This window comes from Microcaecilia unicolor, chromosome 7 (assembly GCF_901765095.1).
Source record: "Microcaecilia unicolor chromosome 7, aMicUni1.1, whole genome shotgun sequence".
NCBI lineage: Eukaryota > Metazoa > Chordata > Amphibia > Gymnophiona > Siphonopidae > Microcaecilia > Microcaecilia unicolor.
Genome location: NC_044037.1, coordinates 57,563,036 through 57,590,250, shown reverse-complemented (window position 1 = coordinate 57,590,250; position 27,215 = coordinate 57,563,036). Strand labels below are relative to the sequence as shown.

Below are 27,215 nucleotides of genomic sequence, written 5' to 3'. Positions count from 1 at the left end.
ACAGTTTAAATCTTTTAACACCTCTTGAAATTGGAAACCCAGTTTAGACTAGCTCAGTCTGGGTCGGGTTTCTGTTTGGCTTTCTTAATTTAGCATAATTTTGAATGGAATCCAAGCAAGTAGTATGGCTTAGCTTGGACTTAGCAAGTTGCCTCTGATTTTCCCACTTAAATGTTATTCTGCAGTTCTGCAGATTTCAAAAGTCAGGAGAATATCTGCCTGTGAGCCTTTTGTGTCAAATCCAGTTAAGATATTGGCAAACCAAGGGGAAGATGCACTAAAGACTCATTAAAGCCCTTCCCTTACCGATTCCCTTAGCGAATCGATAAGGAACGGGCATGCATCAAGGAAAAGGAATGCAAATGAGCTGCTCGTTGTAGCTCATTTGCATTCTCTGTTCCATCGGTAAACAGTCAGCGGTTGAGCATGCGCAGAGCAGCCAAGCGTTATGCTGGCTGCTCTGCGCATGCCAAATATGCCTCTGTGCCGCCCGAAAGGAAAACGCCGCGCTGCTCACCCCCTCCACGGCCTGCTGCAGGAAGGCTCCGATGCGGCTCGATCCTAGCAGGAGAGTGCAGTTGAGGACGTCCATCCAAAAAGACGTCCTTTTTGGACATGTCCCCCCCCCCCCCCCCCAATAATAAAAACGTCCTTTTTGGATGTGCTTCACTCAGTTAAGAGACCTGGAAGTCTCTGAGCCAATCCACTGCACGTTCCTGCTAGGATCGAGCCGCATCGGAGCCGCTAAACGCTATTTGCCTGAAATTATGAAAACTCTTTATTACCTGGCAGAAACGTGCAGGCACATTTGGGGTAGAGAATGGGAGCATCTGAAGTTTCAGAGAACAAAAAAAGTAGCCTGGATTAAAATCAAACAATTTGGGCTCTGGTACTTCCTCCTGGATCATCTCTCGCTGCCCATTAGTATCCACAGGAACACAATTTTAAATGCAACAGTATTAAACAAGACAAATAATAACCAGCTCTAAGGCTTAAGGGTATCTTTTTTTATTTATTTTTTTTTTTGAGTGAAGGAGGTCCATAAAGGACGTCCCTGACGAGCACTTGGATGTTTTTTCCCCCGGTTTTTCTTTTTGTTACATTTATAGAAGTTTTTCAATCCCGTACCTCCCCAACGAGAGGTACAGACCTCTCATTAGATTTTCCACGGTTAGGCAATCGGAAAATGGTAGTGCATCTCATTACAATACGGTTTCTACACATTATAATACTAATTTGCTCATCTGCATTCCGTTTTCGTTAGCTGCTACCGTGATCGGAAAATGGCTGGGAGAAGCCTTTAGTGCATGCCAGGGTTTACTATTTGCTCGTTAATGGCTCATTAAGTTTAATGCATCTGGTCCCAAGTCCATTTAAGTCAAATTGGTATGGGCAGCATGAATCGAGTTGTGGTTTGAAATATCCATATATAAGAAAAACAAAAACAAAAAACCCTCACCATTAGTTCAAAGTATGGTTCCCATCTGAATCAATTTAACCATTCCTACCTGAAACCACTCCTTTGTCTCTTGGCATTAAATTCTGTAGTAAAAGATGCTTTTCCTTTTAAGTGTTAATTTTTTACAAAATTAAAAATTTAAGTGGCCTGTATTAAGCAGATAACTTGTGAATTAGCGTACAGTTAGTACACAGTTGCAGTCACTGTTATTGCAGAGGCTTGAAACTTAGCACGCACTAATTCATGCGTTAACTGTATCATCACATTTAAAGAAACTGGAAATGGGCATGTGTTAACCACAACTGTAACACATAGATCACTTAGAGGTCCCTTTACTAAAGTGTGGTAAAATTTGGGCTTAGCATGTCTTAAAGCGCCGGCTGCCTTTCAGGTGCTGTGGAGGACTTGCAGCTCATCTGCATATCCTTACAGCCTTCTCTGGGGTGACACCCAGGTCCACTCCGATCCACTCAGGGCCTCCGCTCTAGGTGCCCAGCGCTCCCACCAGGTGCTGTGGAGGACTTGCAGCCCTTCTGCATTTCCTCACAGCTGTATCCGGGGTGACTCTAGGTCCACCCCGATCTTCCCAGGGCCCTCGCTCCAAGTGCGCAGAGTTTCCAGGTGCTTTTTGGCTAGGATCAGGCGACCCTCAGGGGGAGGAATGCTGGCTTCGGCCTAACCCCTGATAAGCCTTTCCTCAGCTGAGAGGTGCCCAGCTCTACCACCGGCTTCCTTTCAGGTGCTGTGGAGGACTTGCAGCTCATCTGCATATCCTTACAGCCTTCTCCGGGGTGACACCCAGGTCCACTCCGATCCATTCAGGGCTTCCGCTCTAGGTGCCGCACGCCGGGGCATTTTTCTCTTTACATCTTATCTTCTTCCCAGTTGCTAAAGTACCCAGTCGTTTATGGCCCCTAGTCACATTCTCTTCCGAGCCCTGTCCCTTCCTAATCTTTCCCCTCACCCCCTACCTCTCTCCGCCACAGGAACTCACTGCTCATCCATCGACTTCATCACCTCACTTTCTCTCCTACCCTCTTCCTCCCTCTTGGCTCTTAATCTCCGTCTCTTTCTTCCCTCCATTTTGCCTTCCCCATTCCACCTAAATACCTCTCGCCTTCGACGTCTTCGTGGCCACACCTCTCCTACTCTCCTCCGCTCTCTCTTACGCCTTCTCTTACTCTCAGCCGGTGACATCAATCCCAATCCTGGCCTTCCTCACCAACTATTATCCCAACTCTACAAATCTCACTGCGACCTCTCTAACCTCATCTCTATTCCTCTACTCCCCTCCTCTTCTCTGCCCTTCTCTTGCACCCTATGGAATGCCCGCTCTATCAGTAACAAACTCCCCTATATCCAGGACCTCTTTATCTCGCGTCACCTCCATCTGCTCGCCATAACAGAAACCTGGCTCTGCCCTGATGACTCTGCTTCAGTCGCAACCCTGTGCCATGGCGGTTATCTTTTTTCACATACTCCTCGCCCTGCTGGTCGCGGGGACGGTGTTGGACTACTTCTCTCTCCCTCCTCCAGATTTCAACCCCTTCTTCCACCTCAGTCTCACTGTTTTTCCTCCTTTGAAGTCCACTCTATCCGCCTTTTCTCTCCTCTGCCTCTTTGAATAGCGGTCATTTATCGTCCCCCTGATAAGTCCCTTTCATCCTTTCTCAGTGACTTTGATGCCTGGCTTGCCTTCCTCCCCCCCTCTCATCCTTGGTGACTTTAATATTCCTGCTAATGATCCTTCCAACTCTTATATTTCCAAGTTACTCGCTTTAACATCCTCCTTTAATCTCCAACTATGCTCCACCTCCCCCACTCATCAAAATGGTCACTGTCTTGATCTCATCTTCTCCTCCAACTGTTCACCCTCTAGTTTCCTTGCCTCTGATCTTCCCCTCTCTGATCACCATCTTATAACTTTCACGCTTAAATCTCCTCCCTCCCAGTCCCGTCCTATCTTATCTAATTTATCTAGGAATCTTCACGTATTGACCCTTCATCTCTATCCTCCCATGTTTCAAACCTCCTCTCTACTGTGGCACCATCCACGTCTGTCAACGAGACTGTTTCTTCTTACAACAATACTCTATCCTCTGCCTTAGACACTCTTGCACCTTTGATGACCCGCCCTATAAGGCGTACAAAACCCCAACCTTGGCTGACTTCTAATATCCGCTACCTACGTTCCTGTACCCGCTCCGCCGAATGCCTATGGCGAAAATCTCTGGCCCTTGCTGATTTCTTACACTTTAAGTTCATGCTGACCTCCTTCCAATCTGCTCTTTTATGCGCCAAACAGGATTATTATATCCAACTGACCAACTCTCTTGGCTCTAACCCTCGACTTCTCTTCACCACATTGAACTCTCTCCTCAAGGTGCCCCCTCCCCCAACTCCCCCTTCATTATCTCCTCAGACCCTTGCTGAATTCTTTCACGACAAGGTTCAAAAGATAAACCTTGAATTCTCTACCTTGCCACCTCTCCCTCCACTAGTCCCGTTCCCCTCTCTCTCCTTCCCCTCATTCCTTTTCCTCCTTTCCTGAAGTTACTGTAGAGGAAACTACACTTCTCCTTTTTTTTCCCTCAAAATGTACCACCTGTTCCTCTGATCCCATTCCCACCCACCTTCTTAATGCCATCTCACCTGCTCTTATTCCTTTTATCTGTCACATTCTCAACCTCTCACTTTCCACTGCAACTGTCCCTATTGCCTTTAAACATGCTGTGGTCACACCTCTCCTTAAGAAGCCTTCACTCGACCCTACTTGTCCCTCTAATTACCGACCCATCTCCCTCCTCCCTTTTCTCTCCAAATTACTTGAGCGTGCTGTTCACCACCACTGCCTTGACTATTCTCTCCTCACATGCTATTCTTGACCCACTACAATCTGGTTTTCGCCCTCTCCACTCAACCGAAACTGCGCTTACTAAAGTCTCCAATGACCTATTACTGGCTAAATCCAGAGGTCTCTATTCCATCCTCATTCTTCTTGATCTTTCCGCTGCTTTTGACACTGTCGATCACAGCATACTCCTCGATACCTTATCCTCACTTGGATTCCAGGGCTCTGTCCTTTCCTGGTTCTCTTCCTACCTCTCCCTCCGCACCTCCAGTGTATCCTGTGGTGGATCCTCTTCTACTTCTATCCCTCTGCCTGTCGGCGTACCTCAGGGTTCTGTTCTTGGTCCCCTTCTCTTTTCTATCTACACTTCTTCCCTTGGTTCATTAATCTCATCCCATGGCTTTTCCTACCATCACTATGCTGATGACTCCCAAATCTACCTTTCTACCCCTGATATCTCACCTTGCATCCAAACCAAAGTTTCAGCGTGCTTGTCTGACATTGCTGTCTGGATGTCTCAACGCCACCTGAAATTAAACATGACCAAAACCGAGCTTCTCATTTTTCCCCCCAAACCCACCTCCCCACTCCCCCCGTTTTCTATTTCTGTTGATGGCTGTCTCATTCTCCCTGTCTCCTCAGCTCGAAACCTTGGGGTCATCTTTGACTCTTCTCTCTCCTTCTCTGCTCATATCCAGCAGATCGCCAAGACCTGTCGTTTCTTTCTTTACAACATCCGTAAAATCCGCCCCTTTCTTTCCGAGCACTCTACCAAAACCCTCATCCACACACCCTTGTTACCTCTCGTTTAGACTACTGCAATCTGCTTCTTGCTGGCCTCCCACTTAGTCACCTCTCCCCTCTCCAATCGGTTCAAAACTCTGCTGCCCGTCTCGTCTTCCGCCAGGGTCGCTTTAGTCATACTACTCCTCTCCTCAAGTCGCTTCACTGACTCCCTATCCATTTTCGCATCCTGTTCAAACTTCTTCTACTAACTTATAAATGTACTCACTCTGCTGCTCCCCAGTATCTCTCCACACTCGTCCTTCCCTACACCCCTTCCCGTGCACTCCGCTCCATGGATAAATCCTTCTTATCTGTTCCCTTCTCCACTACTGCCAACTCCAGACTTCGTGCCTTCTGTCTCGCTGCACCCTACACCTGGAATAAACTTCCTGAGCCCCTACGTCTTGCCCCATCTTTGGCCACCTTTAAATCTAGACTGAAAGCTCACCTCTTTAATATTGCTTTTGACTCGTAACCACTCGCCTCCACCTACCTTCCTCTCCTCCTTCCTGTACACATTAATTGATTTGATTTGCTTATTTTATTTTTTGTCTATTAGATTGTAAGCTCTTTGAGCAGGGACTGTGTTTCTTCTATGTTTGTGCAGCGCTGCGTACGCCTTGTAGCGCTATAGAAATGCTAAATAGTAGTAGTAGTAGTCATGCACACTAAGCCTAGATTTAACGTGGCACTTTATAGGGCTATTTTTTTTTCTTGCAAGTTGTGCGCTAATGTTCCTATTAGCGTGTGAGACCTGCAAAAATTTAACACAGGAGCACTTACCACTCCCTGTTATGGAGGCACTAAGTGTTTCTGTAGTAATCCTGCATTTTCTGGTTAGCATATGCTAATCATAACACTCTAGCTAGATAACTCAAGAACATCAACTATCTGCCCATGACTTGCCCCCTCAGGAAAAAAAAAATATATATATATATATAGTGAACATATGCTTAGCACACGAGAACAGGCAAAATACTGCAAAACACTAACATTTTGCAGAAGCCTCTTTTCCTGCTCTAACAGTGTGTTATGGGCAGGGCTTTTTTTGAGGCGGTACTTGGGGGTACTGAGTACCGGCACCTTTTCCATTGTCTGCTAAAATTGACCCATGGACCCCAAGTTTTAATGAAAGAGCTAAGGCTCTGCCCACCAATTCTGCCTTGTCATAGGTTCTGTGACTGGTTGCAGGGGGCCTGGCTATTGTGGGGTGGGTCCCCTCAGTGATCACCCCACCCCTGAAGGGTGGCCTGGCATTTGAGTACCGGCACCTTTTTTGCTAGAAAAACACACTGGTTATGGGTTTCATGCACTTTAGTTAAAAGGGCCCCTTTGTGATAAGTGCATCCACCTTACCTGTAATACAGTTAATGTGCAGAAGTATATTGTCTGTACCTTAACTGTATGGGAAGATGCTAGGCACACCCCTGATGATTACTCTGGAGGCTTTTTCAGTTGCCATATGTTTATTTGTGCAGCTAACACAAACTCCATACTTGAATTAAAGGGCTCCTGAGTTTTTGCACATCCATATTGCTACTACTGCTATTGTCATTTTATAGCACTACTAGCAGCTAATTCAGACATTTATACAGGCCATAAAATGTGTTGGTTTTATAGGTCATTTATAAGTGTAATTTATTGCCACACCACTTCTATCATATGCAGAAGTATTGTGATCAGTTACCCAAAATCACATCTTCAACCAATTCAGACCTTAGAATTCATAGGGGCTCTCCTCAATACTACTCAGGGCTGAGCCTTCCTTCTTGAACCGAGAGCAAACAACATACTACCTCTCTCCACTCAGATGTTCAAATCCATCTGAGTATCTGCTTATCAGATGCTCTGCCTACTCAGTCACATAGCCTCAACAATCCATGTATCATCATTGACTGTACACCACTTCCACATTCCTCAGTGAATGCTCTTCTCTTAGTGGTCCCAAACCATGGGATTACTCTCGGCCCATATTCAAGTCACTCCACAGCTGCGCAACTCTCTACAGTGGTGAGTGGTGTCCCAGAATCTAACCCAGGGTCTTTGGTTTAAGCCAGGTCTTCACCATGGATGCCTGCATGGTAGATTGGGGTGCCCACCTCGATTGTCACCACACACAGGGTTCTTGATCCCCACGGGAGAAACAACATCATATCAATCTCCTAGAATTGCGAGTAGTTTGGAATGCCCTCAAAACTTTCCAGGACTACATACTCGATCAGATAAAACTCATTCGCACAGACAACCACGTAGTGATGTATTACCTGAACAAACAAGAAGGAACAGGTTCTTACCACCTCTGTTGACAATCCATATATGGACTTGGGTAGCTTCTCAAAACATCTTAATAAGAGCTTTATACCTAGCCAGCAAACAGAATATTGTAGCAGACAAGAAGAATCAAATACAACAAACCAGGGTGTCAAGAAACTGAAAGGACATGGCTACAAATTATGTAAATAAAACATTTCTATGAAAAGGAGAAATTCTCAGAGCAGTAACTCACCCAAGCGGAATGCCACCCTAAGATTAAAGGCTTTTCCTAGAGGGTGGATAAGTTTCTCAATCGTTGAATATCTCGTGTGTGCGTATATATATATATGAGCATACATAGTGCTGCCAATCCATATATATGTGCCAAAAGAATATGTGGTATGCAAAAAAAAAAAAAACCTGTAACAGGTAATATAATCATTATCACTACTTTCAGAAAAACTGTGACAATTCAAACATATGGCTTGACAAAACAGTCAGTCTACCCATGTCCTTCCTTCTGAAAAAATCACTCACTGATTTACACATCCACTCATTGATCTGTTATATATATATAGTAGAATAGCTGAAAGGTAAAGCTAAATTCCTCAAATATATCACAACTTAGCTGTTATTCTTATGATCATTGGCATACTTGTTTAACCTTGTTTTACTCAATCGACCATTCTGTAATACACACTACCCTATGAGGAGAATAGCTTGATTAAATAGTTTTTCAGCTAAACAAAATGTATAACTGCTGAATTGCCTCTTAGCTAGACTTAAATATTTCTTGACTAAACTTAACATAAGCAGACAAATTGAGCAGATTCCTTCAGCCTTATGAATGGTCCCTCAGCATGCCTGTATCTTGTTAAATATTCCAGCAGTAGAGGACCTAAATGATAGATCTGTTTGCTTTTCCTCAGAATAACAAGCTTCCCCGGTTTTGTTCCAGACTCAATGCTCCCAATCGTGTAGCCCCAGATGCCATGTTGCTCCACTGGGGAATGGATCTTCGATATGCTTTTCCTCCACTACCTGTCATAGGGTAAAATCTTTTCAAATTGCATTGAGACCAAGGAGCGATGATTCTAATTGCTCCGTAGTGGCCACGTCAAATCTGGCTCCCTCTTCTCATAGAGTTATCGTCCAAGGAACCATTGAGATCAGAACATAAGTATTGCCATACTGGGACAGACTGAAGGTCCATCAAGCCCAGCATCCTATGTCCAATAGTGGCCAATCCAGGTTACAAATACCTGGCAAGATCCCAAAACAGTACAATACATTTTATGCTCCTAGAAATAAGCAGTGGATTTTCCTCAAGTCCATTTTAATAATGGCTTATGGACTTTTCATTTAGGAAGCTATCCAAACCTTTTTTTAAACCCCACGAAGATGCTTTTACCACATTTTCTGGCAAAGAATTCCAGAGTTTAATTATACGTTGAGTGAAGAAATATTTTCTCTGATTGATTTTAAATTTACTACTTTGTAGCTTTATTGCATGCCCCCTAGTCCTAGTATTGTTGGAAAGAGTAAACAAGCGATTCACATCTACCAGTTCCACTCCACTCATTTTATATACTTCAATCATATCTCTCCTCAGCCATCTTTCTTCAAGCTGAAGAGCCCTAGCTTCTTTAGCCTTTCCTTATAGGAAAGTCGTTCCATCTTCTTTAACATTTTCGTCGCCCTTCTCTGTACCTTTTCTAATTCCACTCTATCTTTTTTTGAGATGCGGTGACCAAAATTGCACACAATATTTGAGGTGCGGTCACACCATGGAGCGATACAAAGGCATTATAATACCTCATTTTTGTTTTCCATTCCTTTCTTAATACCTAACATTCTATTTGCTTTCTTAGCTACCACCACATACTGAGCAGAGGGTTTCAACGTATCATCAGCGATGACACCTAGATCCCTTTCCTGTTCGGTGACTCCTTATTTGCGACCTTGCATTATGTAGCTGTAGTTCGGGTTCCTCTTTCCCACATGCATCACTTTGCACTTGCTTACATTAAGTATCATCTGCCATTTGGATGCCCAGTCTCTCAGTGTTGTAAGATCCTCTTATAATTTTTATCCATCTTCTTCCGATTTAAAAACTTCGAATGACTTTGTGTCGTTAGCTAATTTAATTACCTCACTAGCTACTCCCAACTCTAGATCATTTATAAATATGTTAAAAAGCAGTGGACCCAGCACAGACCCCCCACTGGGGAACCCCACTATCTACCCGTTTCCATTGAGAATACTGACCATTTAACCCTACTTTGTTTTCTATCTTTTAACCAGTTTTTGATCCACAATAGGACATCACCTCCTATCCCATGACTTTCTAATTTCCTCAGGAGTGTTTCATGAGGTACTTGTCAAATGCCTTTTGAAAATCCAGATACACAATATTTTATTTTTTGTTACATTTGTACGCCGCACTTTCCCACTCATGGCAGGCTCAATGCGGCTTACGTGGGGCAATGGAGGGTTAAGTGACTTGCCCAGAGTCACAAGGAGCTGCCTGTGCCTGAAGTGGGAATTGAACTCAGTTCCTCAGTTCCCCAGGACCAAAGTCCACCACCCTAACCACTAGGCCACTCCTGGCTCACCTTTATCTACATGTTTGTTCACCCCTAATAACACAGAAAAAGGTGTCTCCCCTTCATCCAGACCCTTGCTCTTCTAACCCTGATGGCTTGGTTCCTGACGACATAGACTTAGATTCCTTAAACCTTCCTGAAGGAGTCTCTAGAATAGTCCTATCCTCTAGGAAACCACCTATGTAGAAATGTTACCATTTCAAGTGGAAGAGATTTTACCTCTGGTGTGCAGCCAAAGCACTTGACCCTGCTAGGTGCTCTCGTCCCACGTTTTCTGATTCTGGCCTCAAAATGAATTCACTTGAGTGCCATTAGTGCATTTCACTTCAAGGTTGATGACAAACCAGTTTCTGTTCATCCCTTGATAGTAATATTCATGAAAGGTTTATTTCATACCAAACCTCCTTTCAAGCCACTCCCTGTGGTTTGGGATCTCAATGTCATCCTTACAGCTCTCATGAAACCTCCTTTTGAATCGCTTCATTTCTGTTTCTTAAAATTCTCCGAGGACAAGCAAGCTGCTTGTTCTCACATGTGAGTCGACGTCCGCATCGGCAGAGGATTCGTATGGCATTTTGCAAGCAAAATATAAAAAAAACTTTGCCAGAGTCTTCTGGCGCGAACCACGCACACTGCGCATGTGCGGACGACTTCCCGTCCGTGGCGCGAGTGTGCTTCAGTTTTTCTTTCTCCACGTTGAAGTGCAGCAGCGTTCGTTTCTGCTCCTCTTCAGGCCCAGGAAGAGTCTTCACTGTCTGCGATTTGTTCGCTAACATTTATTATTTTTTTTCTTTAAAGATGAAAAATAAAAGAAGTAGGATCCCGTAGTTTCCTTTTAGTTTTTTTCCCCTACTTTAAGTTTTCTTTCTTTTTCATCGCGGCCGGCCTTTAGGATGCACGGTTGGGTACTCCCCTTTTTCCTAGGCACAATCGCGTTTTTTGATATTGCCAAAGCCGTTTTTCCTTCCATGTCATCAAAGACACCCAACCGGACGATCTCAGGTACTGATACCCATGCTTGGTGTATCCAGTGCCTTGGGCCTGACCATAGCCCAGCCGCTTGTAGTCTGTGTTTTCGTATGAAGAAACGGACCCAAGCGTCTCAAGAAGCCCAACAAAATTTGGGGGGGGCTCAGTCCGGTCCTTCAACGTCGACATCGGCATTGGTACCGAGGTCGTCGACATCAAAGGGAGCAGCGGCGTTGCGAAGAGAGGTAATGGCTACTGTGAGACCAACTCGCGCTGGGAGCAGTGAGGCGTCGAGTGGGTCTCCACCTGCCACGAGGCTTCCTGTTATGCAGGCCCCCCTAGGACCGACCTTCATCGGACCCGGCCCAGAGGAGACGTGAGGATTCCACATCCTCTTCATCGGTACCACGGAGTCTGGATGATGGGCGTCGAGCAAAGGCGAAGAAGCACCGTCATCGTTCTCCTTTGACGCATGGTACCGGGAGCTCCGGGGTGTTGAGTCGGCGCCCGAGAAGCATCGGCATCGAGAGGATCGCTCACCCTCGATACAGGAGGTGCCGATGCGTCTGTCTCCCAGTAGCCCGATACCTGCGCCTCCACAGATTCTGACACCGCCTGTCCCACCGACCCCGCAGCCTTCTCCAATGGTGGCTCTCGACGAGCGCATCCGGGCCTTGTTTCCAGAACTTCTAGAGGGACTGCTACGTCAGCCAGCTTCTGTGTCAGGGGTGATTGCGCCTTCTGTACCATCTGCTGCAGCGGTGTCTGGCCCTTTACCTGTGGTGAGATCCCCGACGGCGATGCCGCCTGCCACCCAGTTTTGATTCCCCTTCGACATCGGTGGAGGGAGCTTCACCGCAGTCGGACCGGGCATCGGCCTCTCGACATCGCCATATAGGACATCGTTCCTCAGCGTCAAGGCAGCTCCAGTGTCGAAGCACCTTAACTCAGGTTTTATCCAACACTGAACAGGAGAGTTCGTGGGAGTCAGATGAGGATCCCAGGTACTTCTATTCTGATGAGTCCTTTGAGCTTCTCTCTGATCCTTCCCCTCTGCTAGAAAGCAGACTATCTCCACCGGAGAGTCTGTCCTTCTCCTCTTTTGTCCGGCAAATGGCTACGGCTATTCCCTTCCCTGTGGAGGTTGAGGATGAGCCCAGGACTGAGATGTTCGAGGTTCTAGATTATTCTTCTCCACCTAAAGAGGCTGTGACAGTTTCTCTGCATAAGGTACTGAAGGAAGTCCTTATGCAAAACTGGTCAGCCCCTCTCTCTGGCCCCGTGGTCCGGAAAAAAGCTGAATCCCAGTATCGGATCCATGGTGAACCTGGGTTGATGAGGTCTCAGTTACCTCACAATTCCATGGTGGTGGATTCCGTTCTCAAGAGAGCTAGGAGTACTAGAGACTATGCTTCGGCGCCCCCAGGCAGAGAAGCTAGGAATCTTGATTCTTTTGGGAGGAAGACGTATCAGGCCGCTATGCTCGCTGCCAAGATCCAGTCATACCAGCTCTTCATGAGTGTCCACTTGCGGGACTCTACGTCAGCTGTTCAGCTTGGTTGATGCACTCCCTACAGAGCTGGCCGAGCCTTTTCGCCAGGTGGTCAGGCAGCAGAAGGCGTGTCGCAAGTTCCTGGCCAAAGGGTACTTTTGACATGACATCCAGGATCGCTGCTGAAGGTATAGTGATGCGCAGATTCTCATGGCTGCATGTCTCTGACCTGGATCATTCTGTCCAGCAGCAGATGGTGGATGTTCCTTGCCGGGAGGACAACCTTTTTGGAGAAAAAGTAGAGGATCTTGTTAATCAGATCAAGAAGCATAATGATGCTATGGATTCTCTCTCCCACCGGGCACCTTCTGCTACTGCCTCATCTAGGAGGTATTTTGGAGGGAAGAGGAGTGCTCCCTATTCCTATCCTAGGTGTAGGTACACTCCTGCTTCTCGGCAGCCTACCCAGGCTCAGCCCCATCACGCTCATTCTCGTCAACAGCGTGCATCTAAGGCCCATACTGCTCCCCAGCAAAAGCAAGGGACGGGCTTTTGACTGGCTCCAGTTAAGCATAGCCTCAATAAAAGTGTCCGTGCCGGACGACTTGCCAGTGGGAGGGAGGTTGATATTTTTTCACCAAAGGTGGCCTCCTATAACCGACCAGTCAAGTAGTCCGGTTAGGATACACCCTCAGTCTGAAATCCAAACCTCCAAATTGCCCACCGGGAGCTCATTCTTACAGCTCCCAGCACAAGCAGGTACTTGCAGAGGAACTCTTCGCCCTTCTACAGGCCCAGGCGGTTGAACCCGTTCCACCAGGGAAGAAGGGCTGGGATTCTATTCCAGGTACTTCCTTGTGCAGAAAAAGACAGGGGGGATGCATCCCATCCTAGACCTAAGGGGCCTGAACAAATTTCTGGTTCGAGAAAAGTTCAGGATGGTTTCTCTGGGCACCCTTCTTTCCATGATTCAAAGAATGATTGACTATGCTCTCTGGACTTAAAAATGCTTACACACATATCTCGATACTTCCAGCTCTCAGGAAGTATCTTCGATTTCGGCTGGGAATACAGCACTTTCAGTACTGTGTACTGCCCTTTGTGAACACTCTGGGTGTGGACGCCAGACCAAAGTACCTAGTGGTAGTCGCAGCGTTGCTACGCAGACTGGGGGTACATGTGTTCCTTTATCTCAACGATTGGCTAGTAAAGAGCACCTCGAAGACAGGCGCTCAGCAGTCCATGCGAATGATTATTCAGGTACTAGAGCTACTGGGATTTGTGATAAATTATTCCAAGTCCCATCTCATCCCAGTTCAAGAATTGGAATTCATTGGAGCTCTGTGTAACAAAGACAGCTTGTGCTTATCTTCCCGAGGCAAGGGTGGATAACCTCCTGTCCCTAGTGTCCTTAGTACGAGCATCTCAACAGATCACGGCTCGGCAGATGTTGAGACTCCTAGGGCACATGGCCTCCATAGTTCATGTAACTCCCATGGCATGCCTGCACATGAGATCAGCTCAATGGACCATAGCCTCCCAGTGGTGTCAAGCTACAGGAGATCTAGAGGATGTGATCCAGCTGTCCACCGACTTCCGGAATTCTCTGCAGTGGTGGACGATTCAGACCAATTTCACCTTGGGACGTCCATTCCAAATTCCTCCGCCACAAAAAGTGCTGATGACGGATGCATCCCTCCTGGGGTGGGGGGCTCCTGTGGATGGGCTTCACACTCAAGGAGCTTGGTCCTTTCAGGAAAAAGGTCTTCAGATCAATCTCCTGGAATTGCGAGCGATCTGGAACGCTCTAAAGGCTTGCAGAGATCGACTGTCCAACCAAATTATATTGATTCAGACAGACAATCAGGTTGCCATGTATTACACCAAGAAGCGGGGGCACCGGATCTTGCCCTGTGTCAGGAAGCCGTCCAGATGTGGCTTTGGGCTCACTGTCATGGCATGTTTCTCCAAGCCACTTATCTGGGCAGGTATAAACAGCAGTCTGGCTGACAGGTTGAGCAGGATAATGCAACCTCACGAGTGGTCACTCAACATGGATGTTGTCTGCAAGGTCTTCCGAGCATGGGGCACCCCCTCAGTGGATCTTTTTGCCACTCAGATCAATCACAAGGTCCCTCAGTTCTGTTCCAGGCTTCAGGCTCATGACAGACTAGTGTTAGATGCCTTTCTCCTGCATTGGAGGACAGGCCTTTTGTATGCTTATCCTCCCATACCTCTAGTAGGGAAGACTTTGCTGAAACTCAAGCAAGACTGCGGAACCATGATTCTGATTGCTCCCTTCTGGCCGTGTCAGATTTGGTTCCCTCTTCTTCTGGAGTTGTCCTCCGAGAAACCGTGGAGATTGGGGTGTTTTCCAACCCTCATCACCCAGAATGAGGGGGTCGCTTCTGTATACCAACCTCCAGTCTCTAGCTCTAGTTTCCATTGAAGAGATTTGCAAGGCTGCAACATGGTCATCAGTCCACACATTCACATCTCACTACTGCCTTGAGAAGGACACCCAACGCAACAGTCGGTTTGGGCAGTCAGTGCTGCAGAATCTGTTCGGGGTTTAGAATCCAACTCCACCCCCCTAGACCCATTTTTCTTCTGTTCCAGGCTGCACTCTGTTAGTTGTTTATGGTTTCAGGTCAATCTATGTTATGTCCTCACAGTTGCGAGACCCAGTTGACCAATGTTCATTGTTTTGAGTGAGCCTGGGTGCTAGGGATACCCCACATGTGAGAATAAGCAGCCTGCTTGTCCTCTGAGAAAGCGAAGATACTTACCTGTAGCAGGTATTCTCTGAGGACAGCAGGCTGATTGTTCTCACAAACCTACCCACCTCTCCTTTGGAGTTGTTATTGTTGGTTTCTATTTATGCTTTTTTATTAAACTGAAGAAGCACGCTCGCGCCACAGGTGGGAAGTCGTCCGCACATGCGCAGTACACGTGCTATATTGGCGAAACAAGCCAGATGCTAAAGACAAGATTTCATTTACATAGACATCACATGAAAAATGCCAGTGCCAGCCAGGATGCCACGCCTGTGGGGCAGCACTTTACAACACCAGAACATTGTACCGGTGATTACATAGTAAGAATCCTGAAAGGTAACTTTAAAACAATACAGGAACGTAAGACCTTTGAAGTCAGAATGATTAAATATTTTGACACCCACCAGACAGAACTAACAAAGATCTGGGTTTTCTAGCCCATTATAAACCATAAAGTTGTATTGCTCTGTTTGTCACCCTCCTGTCTCCATATCTCACCTATCCACCCCCATCCTGTTAGACTGTCACTGAAATGCTTTGATGTTTCACTTATATTATACTGTCATCTACCAACATTTGCTTATTTCCGATCTGACGAAGAAGGGCAACCTTCGAAATCTAATCAAGAAATGTATTAAGTTATGGCCAATAAGAAAGGTATCATCTTATTTTCTTTTCCATTTTCTTTTCTTTTATTTTGTTTATAAATGCACATGTGAATTGCCTTGCCTCTGTAAAATAATGTGTCTTATCTATTTTGTGACAGGAATACTTTACCTCATCTTAAAGAACTGCCTACAGCTTTCAGGAATGAAAGAATGAATCTCCTGAAGATGAAAATTACTTAAAGAAGTTTCCATCCAGATTATATTAACTGTTACTTCAATGTTCTGCTATTTTTCACACCAAAGATTCAGTCCAAACAGTGAAAATTAGTCTCTGACACACATTTATCAAGAGCTAATTTAAGAGTTAAGGAGCTCATTTTCAAAACAGAAAAATGTCCAAAAAGTGGCAGGTAGATGTTTTTTTGTTTTTTGCCAAAACATCCAAATCACTATTTTTGAAATCCAGTTTTTAGGACTCTGTTCTAGGCAGCTCATATGCAGTTCATCTAAATCACAAGGGGATTTGGGCATTCTCAAAACTTGGGATGTTTTTCTGCCATAATGGAACAAAGTAAAAACGCTTGGGGCTAAAAGTTATACATTTTGGTCTACACCTGTTTCAATCAGAACTCAGTCACAAAAAGTGCCCCAAATGACCACTGAAGGGATTAAGGCATGACTTCCTACTCCACCCCACTGGTCACTGACCCCCTCCTAGCCCCCAAAGATGTGAAAGAAACAGTACATACCAGGCTCTATGACAGCTTCAGATGTTATGACCAGTCCTATTAGAGAAGCAAGCAGGTCCCTGGAGTAGCCTAGGTGTTGGTTCAGTGCACAATAGAGAAGGGGACCCAGGCCTATATCTCACTCTGGACTTGTGGTGGAAAGTGTAAGCCATCCAAAACCCACCAAAAACCTACTGTACCCATATATAGATGACACCTGAAGATGTAAGGGCTATTATAATAGTGTACAGTTGGGTACAGTAGGTTTTTGGTAGGTTTTAAAAGGTTCACCATACACTATAAGGGGGTAATGGTGAGGTGTGTACCTGGGACCTTTTATGTGAAGTCCGCTGCTCTGCTGGGAGGTCGGTGTGGCTAGTCTACTAAGAATGCTGGCTCCCCATATATCCCAATGGCTTGTTTTAGTGCGTTTTCCCCTTGGACTCTTGTATTTTTCAAAAATGGTCCAAAAAGATAAACATATTGAGCAAAACAAATCTAGCAAATGGCCATTTCTGAAGCAAACAAAATGTCTAATTTTGGGCATTTTTCTGGTTTGAAAATAGCCCTGTTTGCTACTGGATCTTTGGATGTTTTCAGAAAAATGTCCAAAATCAGATTTAGTAGTCATATTGAAAATGCCCCTCTAAATGTCACTATAAATTAGAAAAGCTATACTTTCCCTATTTTAGTAGTTTTGGACTGAATGTTTATTAACTGAAAAATAGCTGTGAGTATTTTGTAATATACTTGGTGGTGTTTTTTTAGATTTTATAAATTTTACATACAGAAAAAAATCCAAAGCTTTGGTGACAGGTTTATTTTTTTAATGCAAAAATGTAGTATGATATTGATGCTAATTGCTTATCACATTGAAAACATATTTTAATATCAGAATCTTTGTGGGACAAATGAAGGGCTTTAAGGTACTGGGTCTGCAACAACATGGCTTGCTTTGCAATTGTGCAGAGAGTAAAGGGACTCTATATGACATGTATTGCCAAGCTGCTATTCATATAACCTTGCAGTTTGTTTTATAGAGAGAATGTGCTACCATGTTTAATTTGGTAAGTTCTTACATTAGGAGTTATTGATGTGGACTGCTGTGCAATGATGTTTAAATAAAATTGCATGCTGTTTAATTTGGTCTGATTTTTGCATTTCTTCTGGATTTTGAATCATCATAATGCCTACATTCTGTTTGGTGTATCTCTTGAAATTAGTTTTTGAAATAATTTAAAATAAAGGTGTCAGTTGCTCTGCAGTCGTTGAGCTCTTTAAATTTACAAGATCTTAGAGACAACAAAAAATTATTTTGGAAAACAAGAGTATAAAATAAACAGCTATGGATTCTAAACTAATTCTCCCATTGCAAAATGAATACTGCCTTTAATTGCCTCATTTGTACACTTCTTTATTCAATGAAAGGTATAATTCACAAAAGCCTTGATAGTGTGAAAACCCCTGATTTTCTAACAAATGTGTTTGTTCCTTTTGTTTTCATTTGCTGTTGCTCAGCTTCAGAATATATAACTTTTCAGATAATTTGATTAATTATTGCCTCTTCATTTGAATGTGTACCTAAACTTCAATCTATACCTTCTAATGCAATGTTTTTCAAGCCAGACCCATAAAACCTTCAGCCAGTCTAGTGTTCAGGATATCCAAAATGAATATGCATGAGAGAGTTGCATGGAATGGAGACTATTCATGCAAATCTATATCATTTATATACATTGTGGTTATCTGGCTAGGCAGTATTCCAGGTTGAGCTTGAGAAACCCTGTCCTAAAGTATGATAAAATTATCCACGAGTAGTTATATATGTTTCAAAATTAAAGAAATGGTAAATAAAATGAAAAACAAAACCCATTATTTTCATGCATAGCCCTGACAAAGTGTTAGAAGTAGGAGATGGACTGCTTTTTTCCTCCTGCCTCTTCCCTGGTCCTACATAAGAGAGAGAAGATATCTTTGGTCTATTAATTATTTTGCAAAGATGGAGACAGTTCCTGTATAGTATTTCCTTCCTCACTCTCCTGCAGCCCACAGTACCTGTCATCTCATGGCTAGTTAATAGAGCCAGCTGGTGACCACAGCTGTGTTAAAATATTCACATTCAATTAAATATGCCTATAATGTACAGCACAGAGCTGTGAATGTCCTGGGAAAGTGCAGTTTAACATGCATGTTAAAATTAGTATATACTCATGCTCTGGAAGAATCAAATGCATCACTTACTTCGCATGAACGCATGTCGGTTTGGGGAAAGGGAGCAAAGACCATCAACTGGTTTATTAAATATGGACTCATTTCTTGAACTTTTTATCACCTAGATTACAAAGTATATTCTTGAACCCCTTGGAAATCTAATGTACTATTGTATAACTGTTGCAGCAGTATATGTGATCTTCTACGCTTGCCCACTGGGTTATGCCCTTTTCTCTCATATGATGGAATTGGGGTAATGGAATATTAGAGGTGTGGTTGGAGGTGATAGGGGGCAGTTTCTATTGTATGTGTAATTGGTTAGCTTAAATCACTGGTTATGTTTTGCGAAAATAATGGTTTCTCATGTTGGCATTACTGTTGTAATTTAATAAAAATATTTTCCATATAAAAAATTGTTACATACTATGAATTCGTAGGCAAATGTCTCAAGATGGCATTTAAAATTGGGTGTTAGTCTATGCCAGGGATCCACAACCTTAGGCAGGTGTTCCATAATTTGAAAAACATTTGGGTCAAGCAGCTCCCTGCTGATCCGTGCCAGAGATTTGTACTATCTTAGCCCTGCCTTGCCCTCTCAAGGCTCCCACATTTCCAGCAAACAGGATATGATAGGGTGACAAGTGTAGTCCAGCATTAGCCCTGTCATATTTTTATTTGCAAAGCCAGGATTCGAGCCTGTTTATCTCCTTTAAAAAACCCAGCTTTCTATGCCATGTAAAACAGGCATTCAGGTTGATAACCTGATAAGAGAGGCTACAGTATAAACAGGGCCAGTTATTCCATTGGGTGAACTAGGCAGTCACCTAGAGCACCAATGTTTGGGAATAGCATAGTCTCTTCCCAACCCCTTCTTTCATTAACTCATGCTGGCAGTAACCTGAGTTCTGCCCTTGCTACACTACCCTACCACACATACACATTCTTCATAGACTGAGCATCGCCCATGCTGCTAATAAAACCACTATATTGTGGGTAGATCAACAAGATTATCTTTGTCCTCAAGAGAGACTTAAGATTTGAGTATGGCAAAGCTCAAATTGCAAACTAAAATTAAGTTATTGATTCTTCTAAATCATTATAGAATCAGGTCTCTCGTGTTTGAAAATCTTTCAGAGTCCTTTGAATGCTACAGTAAATATATGCCTGTTTGAATTAAAGGAGGTCATCCATGTCATGATCATTTCTCAAACAGATTACTGCAATCTTTTTTTATTATAGGTTGCCAGAAGGTTAATGGGTCATTTGTAGTTATTGTAAACAGGGCAGCAGAGATACTTGGGAGGGGGAGGGGAGAACAGAAAAGGAAACTGAAAAGTTATGCACTGGTTGCCTATAAATTCGAGAATCGTCTTTAAATTGTCTTGTCCTCAGGACACACATCTTGCTAAATGTGAACAGGTATTTACTTTGAAGATCACTTTGTTGTCAATTGGATCTTCCGCTTGTGATTCCCTTGACTAAAGTGCTCACCTTGGGGATCTTTTTCTAAAGCTTTGCTTGAGTTATCTGCTGCATTGCTAATAGGAATAAAATGGCCCAAGCATGTGTAAAGGGGGAAAGGATAGTGATAGGAGTGTACTACCGTCCCACTGGTCAGAATGAACAGACAGATGTAGAAATTATCAGAAATTTGGGAGGCTAACAAAATGAGGAAAACAGTAATAATGGGTGATTTCAATTACCCTGATATTGACTGGGTAAGTATAACATCAGGGCATGCTAGGGAAGTGAAGTTTCTTGATGAAATCAAGGATTGCTTTATGGAACTGCTGGTTCAGGAGCCAACAAAAGGAGGAAAAGTTCTAGACCTAGTCCTTAGTGGAGCGCATGATCCGGTGCAGGAGGTAATGGTGATGGGGCTGCTTGATAAGTGACCATAATATGATTAGATTTGACATCGGCTTTGGAGTAAATACCCACAGGAAATCCAATATGTTAGCATTTAGCTTTCAAAAAGGAGACTATGATAAAAGAAGAACGGTGAAAGAAAACTTAGAGGAGCAGATGCGAAGGTCAAAAATTTACATCAGGTGTGGATGCTGTTCAAAAATACCATCCTGGAAGCCCAGGCCAAATATATTGTGTCTATTAAAAAAGGAGGAAGGAAGACCAAACGACAACTAGCAAGGTTAAAAAATGAGGTGAAGAAAGCTATTAGAGCTAAATGAAAATCCTTCAGAAAATGGAAGAAGGCTCCAACTGAAAATAATAAGAAACAACATAAGGAATGGCAAGTCAAGTGCAAAGCGCTGATAAGGAAGGCGAAGAAGGACTTTGAAAAACAACGATTGTGTTGGGAGGCAAAAACACATACTCAAAAAAGTTTTTTTCGGTATATTAAAAGCAAGAAGCTGGCAAAAGAATCAGTTGGACCGCTAGATGACCGAGGGGTAAAAGGGGCAGTCAGGGAAGACAACGATTAAATTAATTCTTGTTTTGGTCGTCACCGAAGTAAATTTGGGAGATACTGGTGCCAGAAAATATACTCAAAGCTAATGAGTCAGAGAAACTGAATGAAATCTTTATAAACCTGGAAGATGTAATGGTGCAGTTTGACAAATTGAAGAGTACCAAATTGCCTGGACCAGATGGTATTCATCCCAGAGTACTGATAACATTGAAAAAAGAACTTCCAGAACTGTTGTTAGTAATATGTAATTTATCTTTAAACTCATCATGGTACTGGAAGATTTTTAAAAAAGATTTCAGAGGTGATCCGGGAAATTATAGACCGGTGAGCCTTATGTCAGTGCCGGGCAAACTTCCCTATGAGGAAAGGCTAAAGCGCCTATGGCTCTTCAGCTTAGAGAAGAGACGGCTGCAAGCTATGATAGAGGTCTATAAAATAATCAGAATGGAACGGTAAACGAGAATCTCGTTTACTCTTTCCAAAAATACTAGGAATAGGTGGCACGCAATGAAGCAGTAAATTGAAAACAAATCGGAGAAAATAGTTCGTCACTCAATATGTAATTAAACCCTGGAATTCATTGCCAGAGAATGTAATAAAAGTAGTTAGCTTAGCGGGGTTTTAACAAGGTTTGGATAGCTTCCTAAAAGAAAAGTCCATAAGCCATTATTAAAATGGAGTTGTACTGTTTTGTGACCTGGATTGGCCATAGGGATTCCAAGACTTGTTCTTTTTCCTGCAGAATTTTCAATCTATTTGATTCAAGGCACTCCTTAACATACAATGCTATCCCTCCACCACTTCAATCCACCCTATCACTCCACTATAATTTGTACCCTGGTATGGCAGTGTCCCACTGGTTATGTGCCTTCCACCAGATCTTAGGTATTCCTATTATATGTAATTTTTCATTTAGTGTAATATATTCTAACTCTCCTATCTTATTTCTTAGGCTTCTGGCATTCGCATATAGACATTTCAAACTATTTACATCTTGCTCAGCAGTTGACAGTGTTAATTTGCAGTCTTTTTCTGCTTTTTATTAAAAAAACACCTGGTCTACTCTGGTCTGTAGTGCAACCATGCTATCAAGATACCCTGTCATAGTAACATAGTAGATGACGGCAGAAAAAGACCTGCATGGTCCATCCAGTCTACCCAACAAGATAAACTCATATGTACTACTTTTTGTGTATACCTTACCTTGATTTGTACCTGTCCTTTTCAGGGCACAGACCATGTAAGTCTGCCCAGCACTATCCTCGCCTCCCAACAACCAGCCCCCCCTCCCACCACCAGCTCTGGCACTGACCGTATAAGTCTGCCCAGCACTATCCCTGCCTCCCGCCACCGGCTGTGCCACCCAATCTCGGCTAAGCTCCTTAGGATCTATTCCTTCTGAACAGGATTCCCTTATGTTTATCCCACGCGTGCTTGAATTCTGTTACCATTTTCATTTCCACCACCTCCCGCGGGAGGGCATTCCAAGCATCCACTACTCTCTCCGTGAAAAAATACGTCCTGACATTTTTCTTGAGTCTGCCCCCCTTCAATCTCATTTCATGTCCTCTCGTTCTACCTCCTTCGCATCTCCGGAAAAGATTTGTTTGCGGATTAATACCTTTCAAGTATTTGAACGTCTGTATCATATCACCCCTGTTCCTCCTTTCCTCCAGGTTATACATGTTCAGGTCATCAAGTCTCTCCTCATACGTCTTGTAACGCAAATCCCTTACCATTCTCGTAGCTTTTCTTTGCACCGCTTCAATTCTTTTTACATCCTTCGCAAGGTACGGCCTCCAAAACTGAACACAATACTCCAGGTGGGGCCTCACCAACGACTTATACAGGGGCATCAACACCCCCTTTCTTCTGCTTGTCACACCTCTCTCTATACAGCCTAACAACCTTCTAGCTATGGCCACCGCCTTGTCACACTGTTTCGTCGCCTTCAGATCCTCAGATACTATCACCCCAAGATCCCTCTCCCCGTCCGTTCCTATCAGACTCTCCCCGCCTAACACATACGTCTCCCGATGATTTCTATTCCCTAAGTGCATCACTTTGCATTTCTTCGCGTTGAATTTTAATTGCCAAACCTTAGACCATTCTTCTAGCTTCCTCAGATCCTTTTTCATGTTTTCCACTCCCTCCCAGGTGTCCACTCTATTACAGATCTTAGTATCATCCGCAAATAGGCAAACTTTACCTTCTAACCCTTCGGCAATGTCACTCACAAATATATTGAACAGAATCGGTCTTCCCTGTTATGGTGATATCTTCGAAAGATACCCTGTTCCGAACCATGTGCTTTTGAACGACTGTTGGCCTTCCCCCAGGTTCTAGTTTAAAGCTACTCTATCTCCTTTTGAAATGCCAATGCCAGCAGCCTGGTCCCACCCTGGTTAAGGTAGAGCCCATCCTTCCGGAATAGGCTCCCTCTTCCCCAGAATATTGCCCAGTTCCTTACAAATCTAAAACCCTCCTCCCTGTACCATCGCCTCATCCATACATTGAGACTCTAGAGATCTGCCTGTCTCTTGGGCCCTGTGCGTGGAACAGGGTGCACTTCAGAAAATGCTACCCTAGAGGTTCTGGATTTGAGCTTTCTAAGAGCCTAAATTTGGCATCCAGAACCTCTCTCCAAAATTTTCCTATGTCACTGGTACACATGTACCAAGACAACTGGCTTCTCCCCAGCACTATCTAAAATCCTATCTAGGAGGCATGTGAGGTCCTCCACTTTCTCACCAGGCAGGCAGGTGACCCTCATGTCTATCAGCCACCCAGCTATCTACATACCTAATAATTGAATCGCCAACTACAACAGTAGTCCTAACCTTTCCTTCCTGGCCAAAAGCTCCTGGAGACATATCCTCGGTGTGAGAGGGTATTGCATCCTTTGGTGGACTGGTCCTGGCTACAGGATTACTTCCAGCTGCACCAGGGTGATGCTGTCCTTTTAGGAGACCTCCCTCCTCCAAGGCAGGACAGGGACACCAGACTAGAGGTGGGATTTCTCTACAATGGCCCTGTAGGTCTCTTCTATGTACCTCTGTCTCTCTCAGCTCCACCAGGTCTGCTGTCCTAGCCTCAAGAGAACAGACTCATTCTCTGAGAGCTAGGAGCTAATCATACATGTGGCACTGGATAGCACCCCCTCTTTCTGCTGGACCTCTGTCTGCATCTCGGTATTATAGAGTTGTTTAATTAAAACTTTTAAGGTACTATGGATATCAGATGAATATAAAGATACTTAAGATTATATTGTGTAATATGTAATGTATTTAGTGTTTGCTTCTCAAACTAATTAAATGCAATTAAAACCCTAACTCTCCTCATGTTGTCCTAATTAGAATAATTGACTGTAAATGAAGAGTTGAGTCTATTAATGCTGTGGCAGAAAATTCAAGTTTTAAAACTATAGGGGAAAGGGTATGGAGACTAGTTAATAAAGTTTACTTTTTTTTTTTATTCTATGTTTATCAATAGACTACAATTCTTCTTTTAAACACAATCTTTAAGTTACTAAGCACAGAGCAAAATAATGTCACCAGAGAAATGGCCTTTTCTCTCAGAACTTCTTAGAAAGAAAGTTAAGTGGGACCTTTCCTCTCTGTATAGTTTGTTTTCTAAGGGAGACTGAAAGTAGATAAACAATTAGCAGTATTGGGAGGAGGGGCCTGAGGTGAGGCAGGACTTCCCATAAGTACTTCCAGTAAGCCTATGTCCCTACAATTCCAGGACTTCTTAAAAAGATAGTTAACTCTTGCAGAGGATAAACTGCACAACCTGGTTAAGATTGCTGTATCTGCCACTTGGCATCGGAGTTCCTGAGAAACATGGCCAAAACATGACACCCTGTCTTGAATTAGTTTGAACAGGCAGTACAGAGTTTCCATACAAAGGAGCTCCTACCATTGTTTACTTCTATCATGCAAGACTCACCAGCAATTAATCTGTCCAGGAGCTGTTAGGTCTTTCGTGTGTGTTCAAGTCGTCTCCCCCTCTGCATACTGTTACATGCACGAAGGTCAGCATGGCCCCATCCAGAAGATGCTAGTCCCAACACAGGATGACATGATGTGGAGCCACTGCATGTAGCTGCCTGGAACAAGCTGACACTGAAGAAAAGACTGTTTAAACATATGCAAGTGTTTCTATGATGACTGTCCCGGAATGCTGCATTTCCCTCTACATATGGTTTTACACAAGGACAACCCTCCTAGGTGTTCAAACACCTTAGCCTTCTCTTCACCAGAAAGAGACTATCCAGCTTATTTTCGAAAGAGAAGGCCGGCCATCTTCCAACACAAATCAGGAGATGGCCGGCCATCTCTCAAGGCCGGCGAAATCGGCATAATCGAAAGCCAATTTTGCCCGGCCTCAACCGCAGTCTGTCACGGAGCTGGCCAAACTTCAAGGGGGCATCGGCAGGGTACAGAAAGCAGGACGGGGGCGTACTTAAGCGATGGCCGGCTTCGCCCGATAATGGAGAAAAGAAAGCCAGCCTTGACGAGCATTTGGTCAACTTTACTTGGCCCTTTTTTTTCCACGACCAAGCCTAGAAAAGGTGCCCCAACTGACCAGATGCCCACTGGAGGGAATCGGGGATGACCTCCCCTTACTCCCCCAGTGGTCACCAACCCCCTCCCACCCAAAAAATAAAAAACATTTTTTTGCCAGCCTCTATGCCAGCCTAAAATGTCATACCCAGCTCCATCACAGCAGTATGCAGGTCCCTGGAGCAGTTTTAGTGGGTGCAGTGCACTTCAGCCAGGCGAACCCAGGTCCTTCCCCCCCCCCTACCTGTTACACTTGTGGTGGTAAGTGTTGAGCCCCCCAACATCCACTGTACCCACATGTAGGTGCCCCCTTCACCCTTAAGGGCTATGGTAGTGGTGTATGGTTGTGAGATTTGGGGGGCTCAGCACCTGAGGTAAGGGAGGTATGCACCTGGGAGCAATTGTTGAAGTCCACTGCAGTGCCCCCTAGGGTGCCTGGTTGGTGTCCTAGCATGTGAGGGGGGACCAATGCACTACAAATGCTGGCCCTTCCCACGACCAAATGCCTTGAATTTGGCCGGGTTTCAGATGGCCGACCTCTGTTTCCATTATTGGCGAAAACCGAGGCCGGCCATCTCTGACATTTGGCCAGCCCCAACCGTATTATCGAAATAAAAGATGGCTGGCCATCTTTTTTGATTATACGGTTCAGGACCGCTGTTTGCGGCGCCGGCCATATAGATGGCCGCTGCCGTTCGATTATGCCCCTCCACGGCACCCTTGCCCAATTTTAGGGCTAGAACCAGCTATCACAGCCCAAGGAGATCCCATCTCCAGCTGACAAATGTATGAGGAAGCATTTGGCGGGAGAGGAGAGAAGGCATATGACTGCCCAGGAATATAGGATCCTGGAGTGGAGTAGCAGCCTAGTGGTTAGTGCAGCAGCCTGAGAACTTGGGGAACAGTGTTTGATTCCCACTGCAGCTCCCTGTGACTCTGGGCAAGTCACTTAACCCACCAGTGCCCCAGGTACAAAATAAGCACCCATATATATGTAAACCACTTTGATTGTAACCACAGAAAGGCCCATCCCCTTTTTCCTTTCCCTCCTACAGAGTAACACCTCTCATGGCCCATCCAAGAGCTACCTAGAGGTCAAGTCTAAGAAATTAAGGGTCACCAGCTTTTCTCTCCCACACAACCTCTTCACTGAGGCAGTATCCCTGTCTGAGGTGGCAATCTCCTCCTCTTGCCCATAAGTTAAATGCTCTAGTATCCCTAACATTGTCAAAAGCAATGTTGTTCCATGCAGGGAGACAGATTAGGGCTAGGAAGAGCTCACAAGAACCTGAAGCTGCTGCTGAAACAGGAACCATGGTTTGTTGTTTTCTTTTCTTCTTTGGCTGCAACAATTTTTCATGCATCATAAGCCTAATCTAGCCTTAAATGCATAGGCTTTGCCATGCTTGATATGTAGCTTCTTTTTCTCTATGAGAGAGAAAGATTCAGCATGCTTAACCATTTTTTTTTTTAAGTTCA

General features: G+C 44.4%; 1 protein-coding gene across 1 annotated transcript in view; it reads left to right on the top strand.

The window, feature by feature from the left end:
- POF1B (POF1B actin binding protein) overlaps positions 1-16,232 on the top strand; it is a 193,265-nt gene extending 177,033 nt beyond the window's left edge. Inside the window, exon 16 of the mRNA XM_030209028.1 lies at positions 15,960-16,232. Coding sequence (XP_030064888.1) covers positions 15,960-15,980 — 21 coding nt within the window. The 3' untranslated portion in view covers positions 15,981-16,232. The remainder of the gene's footprint in view (positions 1-15,959) is intronic.
- Positions 16,233-27,215: the final 10,983 nt, after the last annotated feature.